The sequence below is a fragment of the Manis pentadactyla genome, chromosome 7, assembly GCF_030020395.1.
Source record: "Manis pentadactyla isolate mManPen7 chromosome 7, mManPen7.hap1, whole genome shotgun sequence".
Classification (NCBI taxonomy): Eukaryota; Metazoa; Chordata; class Mammalia; order Pholidota; family Manidae; genus Manis; species Manis pentadactyla.
In genome coordinates, this window is record NC_080025.1 from 10,299,258 (window position 1) to 10,324,804 (window position 25,547).

Consider the following 25,547-nt stretch of genomic DNA (forward strand, 5'->3'; position numbering starts at 1 on the left):
TGACCCTAGCACTAACTTTGAATGTTTGCAAATTAAGTAATATGAAAGTAAGTTTGCTTTCCCTTTATAGTGGCACTGAATGAACCTGCTATAGGAACACTGGGCAAACACACTGAACTGAGCAGCCCACTTTACCAGTATCAAGTGAAAAACACAGGCACTATCTGAGCACCATTCTGTACAGCATACTGGGGACAGAGACAGCAACAGCACATCCCTGGCCGTAGGAAATTACAGTCTAGCTAGCAGTGGCAAAAATAAAGGCTACCCACCAACAGATTTAAAAACAAACCATGGATCCCAAAGACTATTTCTAGAGAGGAGCCTGGAACAAGCCAAAATAAAGAGGCTAAAACAAAGGGGTGGCCAAAGTGGAGGATGGGCTCCCCTTTGTCGAGGATACATTAATGGAGGGCCGACTTTGTGCCCATGCTCTGTGCCCATCCTGAGAGAAGAGATGGCCGCCCTGTTGAAAGAGCAGCAGCTCCTGGTGGGGCTGAAGGCCAGGGAGAGGCTGCTGTGCCTTGAGGGGAATATTGCAGAAATAGGTACAAGATGCTGGGAAAGGGGGGTCCTCACACTGAGGTCGGGGATGAAAATGTGAAATGCAATACAGGTTTTGCAAGCTCGGTAAGAATATATAAGAACTCTGGGCTGGGCGTAGGAAGAAGAGGCTTTATGGTCAGGAGGGGGAAAATGCTCAATGGCCTGGGGTTATGAGAGAGGGGGCCCTGCGTGCAGGGAGGTCTGCGTGACTGGAGGGCTCCCACACAGAGACTGGAAGGGAGGAGGCCGGGAAGGTGGGAGCTGGGGCTGTGGGGTGTCTCACGGTGCTGTTAGGTACTAAGGGCAGATCCGAGGCCATGTTCCCAATGTGTCGCAAGGGATCCAGCTTCCTTGGGACGTCAGAGTTTATTTCTCACAGCATGAGTCTCATGGGCAAGCCAGTTTGAAAAATGTTGGATCAGGCCCAACTGAACAGGTCTCTTGACTGAAGGAAATGTCAGAGCCCGTAATGAGCTAATGCGACTCTCCATAAACACAGGACTTGCTGAGAACATATGTGGCCAAGGAACCCGCTTTGCCACAGGAACCTGCAGGCAGACAAGTGCGCTTTGGGGCTCACTCCAGAGAAGTCACAGAGGGAACAGGGACACCGGAACGATGCTGAGGAGGACACAGGTGAGGACACACACGCCTTTCTGAAGAAAGGCTGCTCTCTCTGAGTGTCACCAAGCCTTAGTCATACAAATTCAGTAAATGCTTACTTGACACCTGTATGCCCCTCTGGAAAACTTCGTATAGGGTTTTGACATCATCATAGAAGTACACCAAGGGCTCATCACTGTCGAGGAGCGGGGATCTCCGAGCACCATCACCACCCTATGGGAAAAGACAGATGACCATGTGAGAAGACAGTGTTACTGATAGAAAGCCTAACACTTAAGCCCACTGTGGCCTGCAGGCTGCCTGGGACTTCCGTGCACCTCCTGGTACCGAGGTGCAGGCTTTGCTAAAGTAAGTCATTCACCCAGGGTCAAGTACATGCTTCAGAAAAGCAAGGCTAAAACTGCATGGCTGTCAAAGGATCCCTGGGAAAAGAAAACAACTGGGGAGAAAAGAGAAGAGGTTCTCAGACCTAGAGGCACAGGTCCTGCCAGACAAGGCCGAAGAAAACAGGACAAGAAGTGGAACACTGCCACCATCCTCACTGTGCTGATTCTCAAACCCTGCACAGACCGATGCTGCCTCAGCTCTTGTGGAAATGACGCACCGTTCAGTTTTTCCTCCATAATGTTATCTATGTTCTTTTTGAAATGATTTCCACTGTTTTATCTCCTCGCCAGGCACAACATCATGTGTTAGCAACATCAGTTTCTCATACAGCATCCAAGGATTACATTCTTTAGCTACAAAATGTACGGACGTGCAGAGAGGATAAGGACGTCCTCACTACCTTGACCCGCAGCACATACAGGCGTGCAGGTTTGGTACTGCTGGGCACCTTTTTCTCAGCCGTCTCCACTTGTTGGCCAGGAAGTGCACCTGCTAAGTACAAGGGCTCCTAACTGGCAGCAGGAGTCACCTGAAGGGATGGTAGTTCTCAGCCTGTGAGCTGCTCAGCCCTCTGGGGCTGCAGAGATCAGCAAGGCGGCCAGAGAGCTTTGGGAGTGCCGAGCGTTCTTTGGAAACTGATCAAGAAAATCTCCACTACTATGATGTCAGAGCCTATAATTTTACTTAATTTTTTTTATTTCAGAGAGGAGGCTTCACATTTGCGATGGTCAGGGAACACTCTTGGGGAAGTGAGACTACGATGTGAGGACTTCGGCTACCACACAAGGACCTTTCACAAGGGGGAGGAGAGGCGTTTCTGGCTTGAGGGCTCATGAAAGAAGATAGCCTTTGTGAAGAAGGGGTCAAGAGCTGATCCCCCAGCAGAGCCAGGCCAGCAGAGCTGGTGGGAAATGGGATGTATTCCAGAGGAAGAACTAACGTGGACATCCTATATGGGTAACAACCATCAGACAGGTTTTGAGGGATTCTTTTTCTTGTTCTTCTGTTTTGTTTTTTTAAATTAGGATTCTCCACTCCTCCTCCTCCATGTTCTCTCCCCCTGGCACCCCATGATTGTTTATATACTCTAAGAAAACTTAATACTACATAAGTGTATCAAGGAAAAAAATGACTAGCCCCTATTATCAGTTTAGGAGTTACCTCCAGAATTTTTTCTATACTTATACATTTATATGCATTCTTTCATATCTACTATGTGCCACATACATATGTTTAACTCAATCTGAAGCTGCTAGTAGTTTTCTGGAGTAAATATCACCTAGTCCTATATTCTAATTGTCAGAATCTTTTCACTTTGGAGCATGCATTATTGTTCATCTCTGAGTTGGTTTTCTTTTCTGTAAAGTGGGGATACCATATGTCCACATCCAGGGCTATTTTTAGTTAAGTGAGCACTTTTCTATAAAATACGAATGTGTAGATTGTTACTCAGATACCCCGTAACATGCCCTAATTACACAGTCTGTAGGTTATCACTTTTCTCCAACAAATATCCAGATGAAAATTCAGAAGTAATTTTGTGGCTTTATAGTAAGCATCAGAAGCCTCTTCAGCCCAGGAAGCCACCACAAAGACCCAGGGCACTGTGGCTAAGGCAGGAAGACAAAGGGGCAGGGGACTGAAAGACAGAAAATGGAAAGGAGAAAAAAAACCTAAGAAAAGTTAGGAAGTGTGCCCAATCAAACGTGCAGGGAATCAGTCAACAAGATTGTGAATCAGGGAGGATTACAGGCCCTTTATTTTTTCTGTATATATTCTGGTTATAGTTTTCTCAGTTTAAACAAATACAAGATCATGACTCAAACACTCTACAGTCAGATAAATATTCTGCAACACCTCCACAAGCTAAGGTCTGCCATGTAAGGTCTCCCATGAGGTCAGTCTCCCCATGTGAGCTGAGTTAGGAAGTAAAAGCCCAAGGTCCCCTTGGGGGCAGTAAGGGCAGGAGGTCACTGGTTCCCAAGAGTAGAGCTCTTGCCAGTAGAGGCAGCCCCCACTTTCCGAAGATCCACCTTCTTTGGAAACAAGTACTAACGTAGGTCTTTCATAAAAGCAGGTACTCTTCACTTTATACCATTTTGCCTTAGAGAAGGTTTCACAGGAACCCTCTGCTTTTGGATGTAAGGGGAAACCTGTATTTGAGAAGAAGGAACACTTGATAGTGAGCTTCATTTTGTTCCACTCCAAATGCAAAAGCAAGCTACATCCTGAGGATTTCTTGGGTATAGAAAGGCCCAAGCTTTGAAATTTGTATCCTCATTCATCTCAGTTGAGAAAAATGGGTATCTACACATCAAAAATGGGCCAACTACGTGGCAAGCTACTATTGTTCACTCCGTCTAAGGAGAGGGAATGGGGTTGGGGGCAGAAAGAGGAAGAGAGACAAGGCAGACAGGGAGGAGGAGATGGGAGAGGACAGAAGGGGAGGAAGAGGCAGGAGAGGGGGAACCAGCACCTTGGCAGAGCCTGTGCGACCTCAGCTGGACTTGACGTGCCAAATCCACCTCCTGGGAGAAAAGCAGCAGGTGGAAGCGCAGTCCTAGGGCTGAAAATGGCTCTAATATCCTCCATGTTAACATACTCCTTCCGGTGCTTAGATTGTGCAAGCGCCCGACCCTTCCTGGACCACCCCCGATCTGCTTCTTTTTATAAACAGGCACAACACTACTTTTCCACCCAGTGACCTCTGAGAGGGGCCATCAATTCTCATATCCAGCAACACGAGATGATCTGCAGCCAAACTAGGGCCTTGACAGGCCAGCCAACAGATGACCCTCCCCACGTATTTTCTGAATAGTCAAATATTGTAAAAACACCTAGGCTCCCCCATTACGCTGAACGTCACTGCTAACAATGAACCCTGAGCTTCACTATTAATGCTCCATTTAACCAGCCAACTTTCCGGGATCACTTGACAGCCAGGTGAGCAAAGAAAGGGCAGAACCATCAACGTGGCAATCGGTGCTGAGTTTTGTCATGGCGGGCCGGAAAGACGGAAGGTGCGGGAGTATCTACCAAGCACCTACTACAGGCCACCCGATGAGGACACAGACCCCAGGGGGACTTCGTCTCAGCCTCACATTGAAAATGTGGTGGAGCCGAACTTCCAGCCCAGCTCCACGGCCATCTGATAGCTTAAGACACTTCCCTGTGGTTCACGGGCGGGTTCAAACTCGCCCACGTGTCGTTCGCCTTCATCTCTGAGGAGACAGGCCCCAACCACCGGTGAGCTCACTGGTTTGTCAACACCCTCCTGTCCTCCTCAGAGGGTTTTTGTCATTTCATCCCTGGTTCACTCTGCAGTCTGCAAGGTCCCGAGCATCTGCGGTCCAAGAGGAGGCTGGGCTCAGGTGGGGGAGGCTGACACAGGACTTAGCAAACTGTAGCGCTGCGCTGCCCCACTTCGGCCTCACCACCGAGGGGAAACCAGCCCCCTCCCACCTCAGTGAAAGGGAAGAAAGTCTAGAGTCACAAAATCCAAATTCCCATGAACACACAGTGTTCCGGCAAGACAAGCCCGCCTAGAGCACCTCTGTGCGTCCGCCACCCAGGGTGTGCGAGGCATTCGCTCTGCTTCACTTTCCACGAATCTGAAGGGAACCAGCTCCTAGTTCTGAACATCAGCCTTCTTTGGACATTGGGGTGAAGCAGAGATGCTTGTCGAGAGGCTCAGAAAAGCTCATGTTTGTCCTTTTTCATGCAGCACAAGCTGACCCCGCTTGGGGGAGGCTAAAACGTAAATCGTATCCCAGCCGCATTTGTGTTATTTGTGTGTACACATGCTCCCTGCCTCATGACGCCTGTGAGAGAAGTGGCATCATTTGTGCAAAATCAAATTGTGTTTTTGGACCTGCTTCCCTGTATTCCTATATAGTGAATTTGCGCGGTTTCTTCCCAGTTATAGAGAACCCAGAAATAAATATTTTCCCTTAGAGCAACCACTCTTTCTTTGAAATACTAAAGGCAGCTACTTAGTACTTGTGTGGCCTGGTTTTGGCACAAAGATGAGTGACTGCCGTCACTTTGCAACGCCTGCCCTCACCTGCAGTGCCTCTCCCCAGCCTCTGTGGCCCCATTACCAGCGCCGATACTCCCACCCCCTCCCTGGAATCATAGCCGCTTGCAAGTTAGAACGCGAGCAACACAAAGAAACTCGGTTTCCTTTAAGTGAGTTTAGTTAAGAAAAAGTAAGTTACCAAGGTTTTTCACAGTTTAATATGATGCCCATTAAGTTTTAGAAAAGGTGCTAAAGTTGCCTAAAGGTTTAGAAATGCTGATGTTTGCACACTCCAAGGATGGTAACTCTCAACAGAAACATCCCCACCAGGTACATCTTCGCCAACCAGCCACACTGCCCCAAGCCCTGGGACTGCTTGCTGCAAATTCCTCAGATGAACCATTTGAGGAAATTCTCGGAGCACCAAAGCTGCAGGGTTGCTAGGGCTAAGCTGAGAGGGCAAGTCTGCACGCATCTTTATTTGACCACATGTGCAATTATTCTGCAATCAGACCAGGGAAGAAGGGGCCATGGGGACCAGTGACCAGAAACCTGCAATGACAACTGGTAAATAAATGAAAGTGAGTGCCTAAAAACAGTAAGATTTACAAAAGGACTGTTCACAGATGTGAAGCCAGAGCATCAAATTGGGAGATTCTTCCAAAGTCTCAAATGTGCTTCTAGTCAGCTATTCTGAGGCTTCCTGAGATGAGAATTATGTTCATATTTATATTTACAAATGATGGCAAATGAGTCCTTGGCAGTACCTCCTCCTGGCCTGTAATCCACAGGAGGGCCTGAAGCTTCTTCCTTCCTGGTATTGGGCATACCACATGGCAGATGCTCAGGTACCTGCTGAATGAATGCCTAGCTGATAATTACTCTCTGTGACTCGTGGAGGATTGAATTGCATCCTACATACTTGACTGTGGAGCACAGGATTGGAATGCTAAGGCATAGATAGATGGATAGATGGATAGATAGATAGATAGATAGATGCCAACATATGGATGTTGAAATCTGAAGCTTTCATTCAAAAGAGCCATCTGGCCAGCACATATCCTGAATGGCAGGAGATCACCGGGTGTGGAAGTCATCACTCTGGAGAGAAGAGGAGCGATATGCAAAGAACTGGTTCTGCATGTTAACAGATCTGCACCCATGCGAGAACCCCGGTCTAGTAACAAGTCTACAGAGTCAATCTGTTATAGACAAAATGACTTAGGTTCCAGAGGTCAATTTTAAATTAAGTTCTGATATTCTTAACATGAAGTCTTAAAAATGGTAGGGACTTGAAGGTATAAAAAGTTTTTACTTGCTACAGTTTATTCCCTTCTCTAATATCTAAAGACAAAACAAATAACTTGGGTTTTTATTTAAGTACTCAGAGTCCAACAGTTGTCAAAAATCTTTCCAACTTGACAACTAAGCCATCTCAAGGCCTATGTGACACGTCTCACCAACCAGAGAAATCCACATTTCTTTCTACCACCTCCCCCAGCAAGCACAATGGTTCGCATCTATACTTCCTAATGCTTTGTTGCCGAATCCCTTAAACTCTGGTGGGTGGGCCCATGGCCCCATCAGCACCAGGTTCTGCTTGGACCCCATCTATGTCTGAGCTGGACTGGGACAGAGTTTGGGGAAAGGCAGACGCTCAGCAGAAAGCAGGGTTTGCTGCGGTAGCCCAAGTGTTGACAGTTCTGCGCCCCACTCCCTCACGGAGTCTGGTCCGCACCTCAACCCGCGTGCGGAATCTGACCTTCTTCCTTACCTGGCCCTCCCGCTTTCCATTTCCATCACTGCCCTCAGACTCGTCTGCCTGCTCATCCACCTTCAGAAGCGCCGGCTCCTGGGCCAGAAGCTCTAGCCACTGACTCCTGAAGTTGATCTAACAGGTTCATTTCCAATTGTCCTCATTACCCTTATTTATCCTCCCCGCCCAGAACCCTAGCTATCATGTATGACTTCCACTCCCATACTGAAGGCAGCATGAGCAGTCTCACTCTTCCCTCTCTGTATGACAGAGCTGCCTCGCTGGGGACTCGGGGGGTTATTCATGCATCAGACACAGGGGAAAAGAGAAGGCCCTCGCAGAAGAAGAAAGCCAACGTGTATCATCACAGCCGGGTGGACGCTCCACGTGCACGTGTGCTGGTCTCCTAACACTACTGAGGCAGGACAGTATGCCACTTCTGTTTTCCAGATGAGGAATGGGAAGGAATCAGAAAAGCAATCAGAAGAGTCAGGGGAACTTGCCCACGGCTGCCTGTCTAAGCAGGAGCCAGGTCCAGGCTCTGCCGCACCTCACTGCCTCTCCGGTCCCTTCGGGCTCCAACATGCTTTCCACTGTCCCTGACTGCAACCACCATGGTCTGGGCCCTGACCAATCCCAGAGGCTTTCCAGATACTCCAGTGAAGACCATCTTCACAAGGAGACATGGGGGTCTCAGTCTCAGGGAACAGACTGGGACAAGCCAAAACTGGAAAACTTTGCACACTACTTGCGATTAAACACACACACACATGTATGTGTGCCCATTCTTGCTTCCAACCACTGCTCAGACTTACAGAGCAGCAGAAAACCCTTTGCCAGGTGGAAGTTCTTCCCAGGGAGAGGCAGGCCTTCAGTCACTGAGGCAGGCTGCTCAGCACAGCTGCAGGTTAGGGGACAAGGACCCACAGTCCTGCTCAGCCCAGACTCCAAACTGAAGAAACAGGCCGGTTTCTGTCCCTAACTCCAGCTTCTCTGCCCCATTCTGCAGCCTATGTCCTCATCGCCTTCCCTACACAGCCTCCAGCATGAGTGGCAACGCCCTTTAGATTTTAAAAGAAAGATTTGGAAGCTGTAGCTTCTCAAGAACCTATGTGCTGCTGCTTTACAAAAGGGCAGCTGGGAAATGGCCAGTGTGGATGGTGATGCAGCAGCCAGACGGAAAGTGCAGACTCCTCACATTCTAGCGTCTGTGGGAAGTTTGCAGGGAGACCCTGGTGAAAATCTGCATATGTGAAATGGGAGGGGCACCGGGTCGGGGCTGGCACCTGGTGCTTACTTGTTTTCAAGGCAGAAACAATATTTTACTTTGGCAATCAGCTCCTACAACAGTGCCAGATATACAAGCTCCTGATTAATACTTAATGAAATGAATGAAGTTCCTCTTTCTGCCACAGAAGTCCATAGGACAATGTTAGCTACTTAAAGCATCGATAAATAACAAGCCCTGTAACTCCAAAGCTAACTGTAAATTCAATATTTTAAGTTCTTTTTTAGAAATGCAAAGCAAATTTTGTATCTATTCCTAAGACCTACAAATTCTAAAACTCAGAGCCAAATCTATTTCTATAAGCAGAGAGAAAAATCAGGAAGCCTATATACAGGTTTTAATTCTTTCTGCTTATCTGTAGTTTTAAATTGTTCTACAGAGAACATGTATGATTATTTCAATATGTCTCAGTGGCTTTGTGCTAAGCTGGAACTTAAAAATCACATTGTAAGTGCCTTCAAAATTTTTCATACATGAAGAATAAGGCCTTTTTTTTTAGTTATTGCTAAATTATCAGTATCTTACATCTGTACTTGCCAGATACTCTTTTCATAGAGATGGTGATGCTACCATCAAGAGAAGAAATGCCCAAAATCTCACATGTATTATTGGAAAAAAATAAGTTCTACTCACTACTGGTATGTGATGAGCTGAGGTGAAATACTGATGTCTTTACCTCCTCAGCAAAGTATTAAGCCAACTCTTCTCAACAGAAGTTTGTTCATTCTATTTTTACATTTTGGCATGAATTAGACTGACATACCTTTTATGTATTTTAAGAGTTTCACATTAAGGAATCCAAGAAATTGTCCAAAAAGGAACAAAGACCTAACACCCTCTAAACAACAGAAAGGTCTTCATCAGGCCGGGGCTTTGCTGGGAAGGACATGGTCTCCTCCTCGAGGCCCTCGGCCCTGCAGCACGGGGAAGACCTTTCACGCACATCTAAAAGCAATAAATAATAAAGGAATTCTGCATATCACCGCACTCTGCATAATATATGTTGCAAGTAATAAATTCTGAAAACGAATTCTGACTTAGGAAAGGGAAAGCGAGAAATGACAAAGCAGAAAGTGGGTGAAGAGTCAAAGCACCAGAGAACTTGCATTCATCTTTTGAATCCCTCACATTTTTTATGAACCTTTTTTTCCAATTGAAATATAGCTGACATAATATTAGATTAGTTTCAGGTGTATAACAGTGATTTGACATTTGTATACATTACGAAATGCTCACCACAGTAAGTGCAATTACCATCTGTCACCATCAAAGTTATTCCACTATGATCGATGATACTCACCATGCTGGACCTTCATCCCTGAGACTTCTTTTATAACTGGAAGTTTGTACCTCTTGATCCCTTTCACCGAATTCGCTTGTCCTCCGATCTAATCCTGTCTGGCAACCACCAGTTTGTTCTCTGTATTTATGAGTCTGTTTCTGCTTTGTCTGTTCATTTTTGTTTTGTTTTTTATAACTTTCTCAGAAGGGAGGAAGGTTAGAGCAGGAACACTAAGAATCTTTTTGAAAGGGTCTTTAGATTCTCTATGGCACCTCACCCATTAAGCCCTAAATAAGGAACATTTACTCTGATTTAATTTTCATGACAATGACAGCATGACCTTTAGTTACGTGCAGCACGAGTTACATAGACCCCGTTCTCCTGCTCAACAACTCAACCTGAGACAACTCTTAGACGTCCTGCGTTCTTCATGTCTGATGTTAAATTCTGCAGCCGTGTCATTCTGGCAAGTTTTTAGTCTAGTCTTATCCTATCTAAACTCCCAGAGTTCCTTTCAATGGCTGGGGGATGTGATCTAAGTAGCTGTAACATTTGTTCGACAGCCCTCCTCTGCTGGACCATGAGCCCTGCGAGCAGGGACTCTGTCCTGTCCTCTCCCCTGCCCGAATCCTCCAGGCTACCGCAGTGCCAGGCCCAGGGAGGAGCTCCATGTGGTCTGTCGAATAAGCCTCTGTGTGACTGGGCGGACCCACAGCCAACACTACGTCATTGTCCTTCTGCCCTATATTTTGGCCTCCACCTCCATTTATTACCAGCGACAAATTTGTTGAGCCCATGTTGGCTTACCAAGTGCCATCACAAGCAAATACTTGATTGTGGTTGTGGTCTTGATCAATATCACATTCGATGGGACTTGGCTAATTTGGGGAAATGCAGAGAAAACCCAGCGGGCAGGTGGGCTCCCCCACTTACCGCCACCTCCACTGACTGCATGGAGAGGTCACATGGCGGCTTCAGGGCCTTGGGCCTCGTGGCGTACCAGAAGGTGGTGAGCGCGGCAAAGGCTCCGAAGCCCATGAGCGTGTTGGTAGGAAGACTGCGAACGTACTGTCGGAAGTCAACCAGCTCTGGCATCCGGAAATACCGGAACAGCTCGTGGGCTTGCATGGTCCTGTGCTGGTGGTTCCCTAAGTTGAATTCTGCCAGGAGAGAAAAATGTCACGGTCATTCCAGGGAGGCAGGACTCTTCTCCAGAATTCCCGGACCAGCACTTAGTGGCTGGCTCACCGATCCAGGCATTAACCCCACAGCCTAATGGTCCAGGTCTTGTCCTGGCTGCCAACTTGCATTTTTTTAAAAACACTTTAGAGATTATTTTCACTTCTATCTGAAGTGAAAGCTTGCATTAACCACATTCAAAAGATTTAACTCATGAAGAATTCTTGCCATAAATGCTCAAAGAAGTGGGACAAGTTACCATTTTCTTCTCTGAAACTGCACCTCTGTTCTCTTCCCCCTAATCAAATACAACTCAGTGCTCATTTGCACAGCTCATGGGGAGAGAAGGAAGAGGCATAAAGAAGCCCAAAGCACCCAAGGGCCATCGGTTCCCATTTCCTCCAACAAACCTCAGCGCAAGCTCCCTACCTGGAAAAACAGAGCTAGCTTCACTTCAGTGTGTCTCCCACCTGCTCCATACAAGCAGCAACATAAATGCAGGGGAGGCTGCAGGGGGCTACTCTGATGAAAGAATTTCTTGCATATTCCCCAAGATGTTATAGCTAAAATACTGAATTGGTATCCATTAACTTTAAACCAATCACCAAACATCTAGAGAGAGATTACAAAATAGTATTTGGGAGGAAATATAGAACAGTATTTAAGAGCCCAGATTCTAGAGCCAAATCCTGCCTCCCCAGCTTATTAGCGCTATCACTTGGGGCAAATTACTTCACCTCTATGTGCCTCAGTTTCCTCATCTATAAATGGAGATGAAAATAGTACCTATCTTGTAGGGCTTTTATAATGACTAACAGATTCCCATAAAGCGCTTAGAATGATACAAGGCACCAGAAGGTGCTCAGCAAATGCTAAGTATCATTATTATTTCCTCTACAAATACTCTGTGCTTAGTCCCCCCAGCAAACATTAAGGTACAGGGGAAATGAAAAATAATGCTCAACTACAAGGGGTTTACAATCAAAATTGAAAAACCAAAACACACAGAATAAGATGAGATGAACAATGCAATGCATAGTAAAGCTGCAGATAGAATGTGATAGACAATTTATATATACATTAGTATAAAAAATACACACATGATAAATGTGAATAATGCTAATTAGAAAATTATTGTTGAGTAACTGCTATAAAGTACTTTTGGCAGTAGAGAAGAAAATAATAGTAACTGCTCTGAAAGACTTCCCTCAAGAAGCTCCTGGTAATGTACCAAGTGTTAACATTTTAGCTCCAAGTTCAGATGGCATCTGTGAGCTACTTATTATATGTTCTTTTAAAGAGCTATCACACAACTGAAAATAATCTTTTTTTTCCCCAAATATAGAAGTCCTCTTTAAATTTCAATCTATACTATTATAGATTCTTTTTTGGAGTAGCATTAAAAACCAAGTGTCTTTACTGGCCGTCAGTACCATGGGAGCCAGTAGAATGTATTTGCTCAGCTCATGCAATCTTGTGCTACAGAAGCTCTGTTTGGGTGTGTGTACAACATGTGCACACACACACGCACACCCCCACCCCACATACACACATTTTAGAGGGATTTTAGAGATTTCACAGGACAGATAAGAAAAGGAACAGATAGATAAGCAGATTCCTTCAGGTCACAATGCTGGAGCGAAAGCACCAGCATTTACAAAGCCACTCACCATCTGTGCCACCAAGAGCTGACTGTAGGTGACACACCACTGCAGAGACAGAAAAGGCAGTGGAGGTGGGGGTGGGGCAGGGGCTGGAAGCACGCAGCCCCGCCAAGGTCTCCCAGGGCATGTCACATGCCGAGGCCTGCGCTCCTGCCCACTAGGCTAAAGGTAACTAGAAGACAGAATCCATACTTGACTTCCCAGGAGAACAAAAGGGAGAGGAGAGGCCAATGAGGAGCTGGGAGACAGTCACCCCACTGCCCCACCCATGGGAGGGACAGGCATTGGCTAGTGTCACTGCCAGTGCCAGGGCTTCAAAGAGACACTGTTTCTCTCTGCTCAGCTTCCCAATAAGAAGAGACAATGGGCATATTTTTAAAAACCAGTGAAATGAATGATCAGATGTCGGGTGTTCTGTGGAACCAACATGAGTCAGACCAAGAAAGAAACAGATCGTCAGTAGCATGCTCACAGCAGATTTATGCTAGATAAATTTGTAGGAATTGAGCTGCCACAGTCATTTAGCATATTTGAGCACCTAGTTGTGCCAGGCATGGAGCTAGGAGCCAGAAAGACTAATAAGCTGGCTAGGCTCTCAGTGGGGTAGATACAAAATTAGGCAAGCAGTATCTGTAGGCATTAAGTGGTAAGTGTTAACTTCCAGGGAGGTGTAGCAATCAGGTCTCTCAGGGGAAGAGATACATGGGAGACTTTGAAGACAAGCAGACAAACTGAGTCCAGCCCTGCTGGCAGGGAGCAGCCAGATTTTATAAACGGTATTCAACTCCACAAATGCAAAGTGACCTCACACACAGACTGTGCAAGCCTGCCTTCCCCTCACATCCTTCCACCTTTTAGCTGCCTTCACCATACCCCAGTGCTCCAGGTCCGAACTGGCACTACCCACCCCTCAACATGCAACCCTGCCCTCCGCCCTTCTCCCCCAAAGTCCCTGAAGTAATTTCCATGAAACTTAGAGCGTATGAATTTATGGGGCTGTTCAACAGAATCACATCCCCGTGTGAAAATATTAAATAACTCCCCCATAAATAGACATAAACAAGTGATTAATTTTCCTGTTTTGACCATCAGCAATAGCCAAGCTGTAGACATCATACTAAGAAATAAATCTGTTTCTAGACATAAGTCTGGGAAAGAAAACTAAAAAAAAAAAAAAAACCTCCAGAAAGTTACTGGTTTAGTAGCACCCCTGCAAGAGCATTTTATTAGATACTAATTTTTGTAATGCTAGGAGTTTAAATCCAGCTAAATTCTTACCTTCAGTGGATAATAATGACAAGCTATACCAGGTTCATTCATGCGTCTCAGCTGGCAGCCAGGTAACAAGCTGCAAACCAACTTCAGTGAGCAAATCAGTCCCTGCCTCCCATGGGAAACCTAGAGACTATGCAACAACCACCTAAGACAATATACCTTGTTTAGACCCACGTAAAGAACAGCTCCTTAATGTGAAGAGAGAGCATCATGCATCTTTTTCCTTTCGCTTAACTGCTGCGAAGGACAAGGCACTTGCGGTACTTAGCAATGGAGGTGGAGCTACATTCAAGGAAAATCAGCCCCAATAGCTAGCCTTTAAACAAAGTAGGTGAGCATAAACACCACACCTTAAGCCAGCCCAACAGGTCTCTAAGAAGTATCAGCTCCTGTACTGGCCAGCAAATAGTTAAAACTCTGATTTTTAAAAAAATTCCTATTCCAATGGAGTTCTAGTTGGAATATCATTTTAATTCTTTCAAAAGCAAATTACCACAGCAGCATCTCAGAAAGTTTATAGCCCAGGCATATAATCACATTGCTGTTTGCTAAGAATACAATTCAATCGGTTTAAGAGCTTAAGCAGCCAGTATTTCTCACAGAAACAAACAAGACTCCTGGCAGCAGGCTTCTCCTTCTTGACAGCTCCGCATGCACGTTCTTCCCTCCACACCTGCAAAAGCGGGTTTGCTCAGCTGGGTATCCTGAGTTTTCTGTAAAGCTGGGATCTAAAACCACAGAATGACAGGGAGCGTAACAATGGTCAGGGAAACCTGGCACGAGCCCCCAAAGGCCCTCAGTGGCGGAGGCCTTTAAGCAGGCCTGGGTGGACGTAGCAGTACGGGGCAAGGCAATGGGAAGTGGACGGCATGGCTGTCGGAAAACAGAAATCTGGTACCTGCCTCCCTAATCTTTGGGAAGAGTAGCCAGCAACACAGTTAGTGCTGATGCAGTGTTGGGGAAAGGCCCTCACATTCCGTGTCTGACCTGAACTTCACGATACAAAGCAAGGAGGAGGAAACTGAGGCTGGAGAAGTCAATCTTCCGCCAGGTATTTCTCAAGACTCGACATCACCTGACTCTAAATTCATGCTTCTTCCCCTAAATGAACAATGCTTAACCTCTGTGAGGCTGCTGACCCTCTCCACTGAGGGAGACCACTTCCTCCTAGGCACAGGGGGTTCAACCATGAGAGCAGGTCATTTCTAAAGATCTTCCAGCACTCACTCTGAATGGGGTGATGAGAGCTCAGTGTCCAAAATCGTGTAACGCTCCATGTGTTACATAACCACCAGCATTCACCTGACCTGAACACGTGGGTTCAAAGACCATTAGACGCAAAGGTTCACCTCTTACCATTTTGTTTACACCAGGAAAAAAGTGATTCTGGGCCAGAGGTGACTTACAGGGGCATCGCTTTCTAAGGACATGGATGGACACATACACATATGCACGCGCGCGCGCACACACACACACACACACACACACACACACACACACACACACGGAGCCCCTGCAATTCTACAAACTTGTACCTACCTTAGCATTTTATTTTCATCTTATCATTTATAAACCAAAAAACAAGTGATCTGGACGTTTCTCCCCTTCTGAAGGTCCTCAAGCTTTCATCCAGCTGAATAATAGCAGTTTGATGCTTAACTTCACGAGGAATGCGTCCCTCCAGCAGACCCACATAAACAGCACCCTTGCCCCAGCAGCAGCAAATGAAGAAATCCTAACATCTCTCCTTAAAGCAGCCAGGCGAGCTGGCAAGATGCTGCCATTCCTTGCTCCACCTCCTCTCCTTGGACAAAAGGCTATTTACAGAAGGCTGAAAGCCCTCTCTTTGTCCCACGCTGGCTGGGCAGAGCTGGCTGTGAGCAGAAACAAGGGAGCAGCTGCTAGGCCGTACGCTCCTCTTTCAGCATGCCACTCCAAAACCGGTGGACTCATGCTCCTTAGCCCTAGCTGGCAACTGACCTAAAGCTAGATTTGCTTAAGCCAGTCCCTCTTGAAGCAAAAGAGCAGTCGGGCTCACCCTGGAGAGAAGGAGGTGCTGGAGTCCCCCCCAGTTAGAAAGGAAAGCAGGGGATGCTGTCCAAACCCCATCCCATAAAGGAATTGCAACTGTGGTCACTGCCCTGGGACCATCTCCCCATTCTGAGCAAGAGAAGGAGAAAGACCATTTGGGTCACTTCGGGATCCCACGCACAGCGCACAAGGAGGCCCAGGGAGTCAATCACTCCCATCACTGCTTGGGAGCTCTTCTTCCCAACTCGCCAGTCACCTTAAACTCACTTACTTTTCAATGAAGTGATTCTATGCATCACCAATTCGATTTCCAAGAAGAGTTTTAAGGGAGAAAGGAGGCAGAGATGCTCCATTTTTGGAAACCTGATATACTGAATTATTTGAGTCAACTCGAATTCTACACTATATCACTCTATGTCCATTCCCTTAAGGTTACCTGAGAAAATGTAGGACCCAAAGCTTTTGAAGGCAAATATAACACTAGCCTAATTTTTAACCAGTAAGATTAGGGCCATACCTCTTCACCCATTCACACTGGCCACAAGCCACAACTACTGTATATGTCCCCAAATAAAGAGATAGAGCATGTCCCATTTGAACAGATAAACTTTTAGCTGTTAGATGAAATGGTCAGATGTCTGCTTACAATAGTTTCTCTATTCATTAACCTACACCTACATTTAAGTCACATGATAAAATTAATTACTTTAGAAATACTTGTTTTTTCCTATTCACATTTCATTACTATATTCCACTAAGATTCTTTGAACATGCTTCTTCAGACCGGCATCTCTAATGCCACTTTTGAGGATTAACAGTTTTCCGTGGTGTATCTCCACATTTTTCTCTCACATCTAGGTGGTTTCAGTTGAACAACTCTTGAAGTAACAAATGCGTCTCCCACTGAAACACCCCCAAGTCACAGGAACACATGTATGTCATGGTAGGACAGTTCTAAAAATCTGTCCTGTGGGTCCATATTCATATAACTAAACCTCATAATTTCTTGGTTTTTAAACGTTTTTTACAATAATATGCAATACTTGCCTTTGCAAGGTCAAGCCCCCAGAAATACTTAGCTAGTGTGAAAGGTCTTTGCCTTAGAAAAAAGTTCAGTTCGGTTCGCTGGCCTTCACAAGGCCCAAGACTAGGACTGGCAGAGGTGGTTTCTGGCAAAGGGGTCTTTCTACAGCTGATGCTGTTTGAAATAAAGCAACTAAGAGAGAAACCCTTGGAAAGACTCTAATATGAGGACTGAAAAGTGTTCTGGGGAGCCCTCACCTCCTGCTGGGCATGTGCATGATTTTACATTCACACGGGGTGGGTACAGACCGCCAAAACTTGCGGCCCCCGCTCACAAGGCTTGGAAGTGAAACACATAACACCAGCATGTACACAGCATAGTGAAGAACAAGGTGGCAGCTCGTGCAAAAGAAATTATGAAAGTGGCCCACGCTCTCAGGCAGGGGTGCGTGCAGAAGGCACAAGGCGAGCTGGGCCACGGAGGAGGCGTGGCATCTGTGGACAAGAGCCCTACTTCAGGAGGTGGGGACAGAAAGAGGACCACGAGGAGCAAGGCGTCCCCTCAGCTTTAGGGTTTGGGGCAAGTTAGACTGGAACAAATGACAGCATGCACCGGATTGGAGAGGGGAAGGAAGACATGCAGGGAAATCAGTTTGAGATTATGATTTCTGTAAGAGGCACAGGTGTTAAGCACTCCCTACGTGTCAGGCACTGTGCTAAGCAGTCACCGTGATCAAATGTAATTCTCCTAACAGTCCTCACTGTGTGGAGTTACCACCTTCAATGCCAAGATTGGGAAACTGTGCCCAGGGGAAGGAAAAGCCTGTGGACCCTGAGAGGCGAGTGTTGCACCGCAGGCTCGCAGTGATTCACATCCAGACAAAGCGGGAGGTGATGCAGAGGATGACAAAAAGCCATGACACGCGGTGCTTTAAAAAGCCAGGATCTGAATCCCAGTGTCCATCAACAGATGGCGGGGCAAAACGTGGTGTCTGCACACAGTGGAATATTATTCAGCCTTTAAAAAAAGAAGGAAATTCTGATATGTGCCATGACGTGGATGGACTCTAAAATGTGATGCTAAGTGAAAGGAGCCAGACACAGAACAAGTGTTGTCATGATTTCACTTGTACTAGGACCTGGGACAGGCAAACTGAGGCACAGAGATCAAGGTCGCCAGGTGGGGTGGGGAGGGGGATTACGGCTTCAGGGGCACGGGCTTCCTGTGCGGGTGAGGAGCAGCTCAGGGGCTGGACGGCCGTGGTCATTACACAGCACGGGGAATGGACTTACTGCCACTGACAGCACACTGACAAAGGGGTAAAATGGTACATTTTATGTGATACATATTGTATGATAATAATGTTTTTTAAGCACTTAAAAAACCCAACAGTATTTGGTAACTAAGTGTATATAAAATGGAGGAAAGAGAAGGAACGGGAGGGCTGAGTATTTGAGCCCTGAATGATGGGGGAACAACAAAGGTAATTAGGGGGCCCGCAGCAGGAAAGGGGGGTTCGTGAGCCTCCAGGCCAGCTTTCCAGGACCCAGGCAGCCCTCCTCCAGGTGTGAGGGACCAAAGGTCCATCGTGTGCCCGCGCCAATCTGGGCCAGCTACCCTGCCGGCTCCTCACCTCCTGTGGCCACGATGCAGGTGTCCCGTGCGTGCCACCTCTGCTCCTCCCCCGAGTGCCTGGCCCCCCTGCACTACACACAGCCCTTCCCCACAGCCCACCAGAAAGCCTTCCTGTGCTGCCACTGCTCTGCACGCCCCTGCTTGCTCAAGTCTCCTTCACCTGCATCTCTTTGCCCTGGTCCTGTTTTAAGATGTCCAAATCCTACCCAAATAGAACAGAGGCCACTTTCCCTAATAAATTCTTATGTGATGCCCGCACTCCCCACCCCCAGCACCCAGTCAGAAGCAGTCTGTCCTTCCTCTGAATTCCAGGAATACTTTATCTGTAGCCTCTGTGGTCCTCAGCGCCTCCTATTTTATAATTATGGTGACTGTATGCTTCTCTGATGCAGATGCTTCTCTCTCCTTCGGGGCCGGGGTCCCTTCCCAACAGTCTCGCTAAGCCCTTGGTGTTTAACAGTGTCTTGCCCAGAACAGGTCCTCACAAACATTTACTGAGTCATGACTGACCCTCCATGATTCAGCCCGATCCTCGGCTGCAAGCCCCAGGAGCGGAGGGTATATTTATAGACCAGTGCTTCTCTGAAGAGAACAGGGGTATTCAAAGCATCTCCAAGCTGCAGCGCTCTCCCCGCCACCCCACGTCACGGCTGCTTCTGCAAGGAGGAAGAAGCATCTCCCAGATGCTGGGAGGGGCTCAAAAAGGTTGTGAGCCACTGCTTTAAAGGCTACATAAAAATATTCTCCTGCCCATCTTCCCATGATGTTTGACATTCCTCAGACTGTTTCACTCGTGTATAAAGTCACCCCAGGTCATCTAAGGACGAGGGTCCGCTCTCCTCCTCAGTAAACATTTAGACGTACATTTAGAAATGTGACTGTAGATGAGCTTAAAACAAAGCCAGGTTGCCATGGGAAAGGGAAGCAGGCAAACAAGTACCTCTCTTAAGTAGAACAGCAAATGCCGGAAGGACTGGAGGCCGGAGCCTCACATCGGGCTGGCCACCAAGCTCTGAAAGGGAATTCTGCGACAGAAAAGAGAACCCTCCAAACCAGAGAAACAGCCCAGGAGCTGGCGTCTGATGGCAGGACTCTAGTGAGGAGAAGCCTCAGAAATGCCCGCAGAGCTGGGTGGATGGCCATCTGAGATGTAAGGAATGCTGGGAACAGGACCTGTCCAACATTCCAGAGCCAAAATCCAAACCAAACCAAAACATAGAGTTCTCCTCCCTTCTCTCTTCAACACAGATACGGAGACGGGCCATGTACAGCCACCCAGGAAAATGATATTTACAGTTAGGACAGACCCAGTAGAGGTATCCAGGTCATATAAAGGCCTCTGTGTGAGGCAGCAAGTGTAAATTTTAGTGATATGGATTTAAGAGGAAAAGTTTCCAAAATTAAAAAAAAAAATTCCCAACAGAAACAAGATATCTCCATTGGTCTTGAAACACTGATTTCTGCACGTGTGTCACGACAAGGCAGGGAAGTTTCCTGACAAGAGCTAGAGAAGGAAGCGGGCTTAGACAGACAGACAGCCTCAGTGGGTTGGCTTTGCTGCAGCCGGTGGGGACAGGAAGACCTGTTTGTGAGGCTGATGCAGCCCTCCTGCAGACCTTGTGACTTGCTCCCCACAGGCTCCTCGCAGCCCTGTCTCCACTCCCACCCGGGCCCAGGGCTCCCAGGGCCCTGCGTGCCTGCAGCCCCCAGCCCCCGCCTCACTCCTGCGGTCTGCACGGCTGTGTGCATTGTTTGCATGATGATGCAGATGCAGAGGCTTCTGGCGGTGACATCCCCAGTTGTCACCTGGCTGTAATGAGGCATGTTATTTCAGGTGACACTTGGCACAAGGAGAGTCCTAACTACATCTGTAGGGCTGCGTGTCGAAGAGCACGGAACCACAGTCTGGGGAAATCAGGCAACACCAGCAAGGCCTGTTCTGAGAATAGCTAGAGAAAGAAATAAAATTCCTCTTGCGACTAAAACAGTCCAGAAGAACAAACTCTTTCTACCTTCCTGACCGGAGATCAACCACAAAGTAAACCCTGAACAAGAGGCTCTGGTGAGAGAACGGAGACAGCTGCATAGCAAAGGGGACAGGTGTCCTTTTACAACTGGACTGCCAGGCAGACGCTCTTCCCCAAGGGCCAGGAAGCTCAGAGAAGGTGCCTGAGTCCTGGGGCCCTTCAGAGGCTCAGTCCAAAGCTGTAACGTCCAGTAGTCAACTTGGAAGGCCGCATGGAAAGAACACTAGACTCAAATGCAAAAGGCTTATTGTTGTAGGTACTAGCTGGGCCTCTGAGGAGCTGCAGTCTTGAAGCAGCCCAGCTGCTGCCTGTGTGGGCCTCAGGGGAGCCTGAGAAAGGAGCGGGGAGACAGGAAAGCCACACCCCTTTCCATCATCTACACCACAAGGTGTCAGGAGACAATGCTGTGCCACCCGGGAGTAACCGTGGGATCCCACCTACACACAGCCCGCCAGGTGCCAGCAGGACGTGGACAGGAACAACCAGCATCAACCTATCAGCTCTGCAGTGGGCACAGGTTTTATGACGTTATCACTCTCTGTCCTTTGCTATATTTTAAAAAATTTCTCAGGATAAAAATTACATAACTCGGTTAGGTCAGTCGATTTGCTCTTGTATTTATGGTATTTCCCTCCTGCTCCAGAAACCACTGTAGTGGCAGCCTGTCCTTCTAGCAGAATGACAGATGGGGTAAAAGTCCCTCCCAGAAAACACCCATCTGTGCTCCCCCTATCTGCCCTGTGGTGGGCCCTGGCATGGCCACTGTCCAGCTAGGTGGGCAACTTCCACTTAAGGGCCCTTGGAAAAAGGGTCCCACTGCAAATAAACTAACAAGACTGAAATTGCAGGGAAGAAAAGCTTCTCCCTGGTTCCTTGCAAACAGAAGGCCATCAGCATGAGGAGAGAGCACGTGTACTGTTTTCTCTGCCTTCAAGTTTAGGGTGTGGGTGACAGCACACAGGCAGGCAGGCATCATGCAAACAATGCAGACCGCAGGAGTCAGGTGGGGGGCGTGGGGCTGTAGGCACGCAGGGCCCTGGGAGCACTGGGCCTGGGCAGGAGCAGAGAGGGGCTGTGCAGAGCCTGTGGGAGGCAAGTCACATGCAAATAGGCAGAGACGTGGGGGTGGGGAACACGCCCCCCACCCTCCACACCCTCCCCCGCTGAGGGCCGGCAGGAGCAGCAGTGTCATAAAACAGAGGCCACGGACCCCCTGCGTCTCCCCCATGAGAGCATTCCTGGCAGCAGGCGAAGACCCAGTGGCTGCAGGACGCTGGCCCCGAGCAGCCAGTGGTAGTTATGGAGACCTCCCGTCCCTGCCAGCGCCAGGCCTGGCACCGAGGCCGAGAAGGGCAAGGCCCAGCCCTTCAGCACAGAGGCCGCACGATTAAGTGTCAGTGACCTGGATAAGAAGGCTGACAGGCTGCAAGGTTGGGTAGAGTTACTTACACATCTTAAAATAGATCAAGGTTCCAGGAGGACAGATAAACTCGAGAAAGGGCTTCAAACTAGGCTGGGTGGGAGTCAGAATCCAAAGACAGGCTTGGACGCAGACAGAGGAAGGCCAGCTATGCACAAGTTTGGGGGAAATCCACTTTCAAGTGTTTATGAATTTCAGCAGGGAACTGCTGTGACCCTAAAAAGCAGAGGCAAATGGAACCCACCAATACTCTTACACTGCATAGTTCCTTAGGACCAACAAGGGTGTGTAAAGAACACAGGAGCCTTCTCTGAGCTCTCATTTAGTCAGCTCTGCGGAAAACCTCAGTGGCACATGAAACAGGAAAGGTTAACCAGGATTTGGCTCACTGAATGAGGAGGGATCAGGGGGGGATCGATGACAACCACGGGATGTGAGCTAGAATTACATCAGAGTCCAGGTAGCTCTAAGCAGAGGTGACTGGCTCTGGGCAGGCTAAGAACAAAGCGAATCTAACAGGTTGCACAGGATCACAGAATAATGACCCAGTGTTTAACAGAAGGAAAGAAAGAAAAACAGATTGTCCCATCTAGCCGCTATCTACTCGAACAGGTGACGCTAGGTTTGGGTCTCTATTTTCCCTTTTTGTTTTGTTTAAAAGCTTATTATGAAAATTTCCAAATCTATTCAAAAGTATACAGAATAGTATAACAGGCTATACTTCACACCTAGAACACCAGCTTCAGTTTCAATCATGATAAACATTTTGCTAATGTTGTTTCACTTTATGTCCCTTAAAAAAAATGATTTTAAAGCAAATCCCACACATCCTAGCATTCAGGTGACACTTCGGAGGCCCAGTCAGCTCTGTGGTCCTACAGAACTGAGAACTCATCTGCAGGGAGTGAAGGTGATGAGCACATACACTGCCTCCTGCCAGATGACCAGAGGTTAAGCAAAGCCAGCTTCAATGTTGAATTGAAGTGGGCGACCCAGCACAATATTTAACTGTCATGCAAGAAAAAGGTCCATACACTTAGTTTGCAAATATTTCTTGACTATTCATTCTATGTCAACCACTGCTTTAGCCTCAGGGGACACAGTACTGAATAAGGCAGAAAAAAATAAAATCCTTGTCCAAATGAGTCTTCTACATTGTCAAGTTCAGGGACCTAAGGCAAAACATACTCAGGATTTAACCTAACTCTCCCGAAGTTACAGGCCAATTTAACATGAATTACAAACTGGTGTCACAAAGCAGTTTCTACTCTTCCCTCACTGGCAAACTGAATTCTCTTGTTTTAAAAGTGACATCTTTTAAATGAGGTACCTTGCCATGTTGACTGGCATTCAGAGGTATCTTGCCATGTTGATAGTAGAGGAGGATTTTAATTTTCTGGTTCTCTAAACTTTTGCTAATGCATCAAAAATAATAAATGTATCTCTCATGTGTAACTGCATTTATTTATGAACTATGTATATGTGCAGATACCTTCTGAGCACTATAAAATACACAAATATAAATTTAAAAAGAAAACTAAGCATAAACCTCTAAAGAAATTCTCATATACGCAGCCGGTACCCTAATTGTCTGCCCCCAACCCAGGGCACACACAGCCCCTTTTGGAGGCTACCACTCAGTCTCCTGAGCATAGTATGTATAACCTTTCTGGTCACTTGCCTGGCTATAGAGTCTCTGTCAGTTCCTGACTCTGGCAATAAATGAAACTGCTAACTGGAACACCCTGAAAAACTTGCCACACCTAGGAGGCAGGGTGACAAAGCTCGCCAAAGCTTGCAAACAGACTTTCCACGTAGGAGGGTGACAAAGAGATTCAGCATTGCCCCGGGATGGAAAGCAGCGTGTTGGAGAGGGCGGGACACTGCAGGGGACTGGCCAAGGGGACTGGGGTGGCTATTCTGGAGGAAGGGGAAACCAGGCCGTGGAGCCATGGCAGGCTGAGGGGTTGGCATCACTGAGGAGGCCTGTCCTGGGGACCCCACAGCTTCGGCCCGTGCCCCAAGGGCCCAGGATCTGCAGCCTGCCTGAACTTCAGAGCGGTCCTGGCATCGGCAGCATTTATCTCTGACTCGTGTCAGGAGAGGAAAACACAGACTGGCAGTGCCGTCCGAGTGGAGCCTGTCTCAGGGCTGCTCGGCCACAGCCCTCTGGGTCACGCTGTCCCCGGTGAGGGGGGTGGCTGGACAGGCAAGGTCACGGCTAGCTCCACATCCTGGGACACATTGGAGGCTTGCCTGAGGCACAATGTAGGCAACTGTCCTACAGAAGGAACAGACAGCTACATGACCATTTCACTAGTGGCACAGAAACAAGTTAGGATTTTAAGTAGGAAAGCCAGGTACACGAAGGCTAGAGCACAGCTGTGTCAGGCTACCTTGAACTTCCCACTGATCGCCCTTCCTCCCGCATCCTGCAAGGCCTTCAGCCACCAGCTGCTCACACGCAACTGAAACTGCCCTATAAGAGACACCCCAGAAGTACCCTCAACACGAAGTTCAACCCAGTGAGGCTTTGGTCTAGAGATTTCTCAATGCCTTTATCTTGGCTACCACATCTAAGCTTTGCACAGCATCATAATATAAAAAGACCTGGAATATTTAAAGGTATATTCTTGGCAGCAACTCCCTCTATGGGACATGTGACCATCTGAATGTCTCCTAGTCTCAACCAATCATCAGATCATTTTAAGAATTTACTAGCAGCAAGGGCCTTTGTTAAATGCTGCTGACAATACAGAAATGACAACGCCAAGGTCTCCCAGCCACCCAGAGCTTGAACTGTGGCTGGGATGCCTATATGGGAAAGCAAGCTATGTGCATGTGAAAAGGCAAAGGAAGGGCAGAGGGGGACATGCTATTCAAAATAATAAAAGGCCAGTACAGCCAGGCCTCAACCAATGGGAAAAGAAATGGGCCACTACACCAGCCCAGGTGCAGGGGATCTCTGGCTGGGCCGGGCGGTACCCTTCAGTTCCTGAATTTGGGGTAGGGGCACTTGGGGTAGCAGCTGTTTTCTAACCAATATGGGAGTATTTCAACATTTTAATCACCAGTGTGGCAGCTGGTGCATCCCAGCTGTCGCCAAGGTTCCAGGGAGGGATTTGGAGTCTGGGGACAATGACTGTCACCCCAGGGACAGTCCCTCTGAGGAGCAGGCACATGAGGAATGAGGGTGGGTCGAAGAATGTCATCGTGGATAGCTCGAGGTAGGCACGCCGGGCCAGGGAGGCCCTTCCAGGACTAGGAAGACTGGTCAGGCAGAGGAGAGAGCTCGTGGACAGTGGCGTGGAGGGCAGAGACCTTGGTTCAACCCTGTGCCAGCAGTTGGCGCTGCAAATGTCCTCCTGTGTGGTAGTTTAGCAGAGGCATG

The 25,547-nt window shown here is 47.7% G+C and overlaps 1 protein-coding gene across 4 annotated transcripts in view; it reads right to left on the minus strand.

The window, feature by feature from the left end:
- Positions 1-25,547, minus strand: part of ACSL1 (acyl-CoA synthetase long chain family member 1) — a 55,997-nt gene that overhangs the window by 25,260 nt on the left and 5,190 nt on the right. For 2 of the 4 annotated variants that reach the window (XM_036894115.2, XM_036894114.2), the window contains exons 1-3: positions 12,751-12,871; positions 10,835-11,061; positions 1,269-1,383 (exon numbers count right to left, since the gene is read on the minus strand). In XM_036894115.2, the coding sequence (XP_036750010.2) occupies positions 1,269-1,383; positions 10,835-11,061; positions 12,751-12,871 (463 nt within the window). Of the gene's footprint in view, positions 1-1,268; positions 1,384-10,834; positions 11,062-12,750; positions 12,874-25,547 lie in introns of those variants that run through there. The other 2 variants (XM_036894113.2, XM_036894116.2) reach the window with 2 other exon arrangements.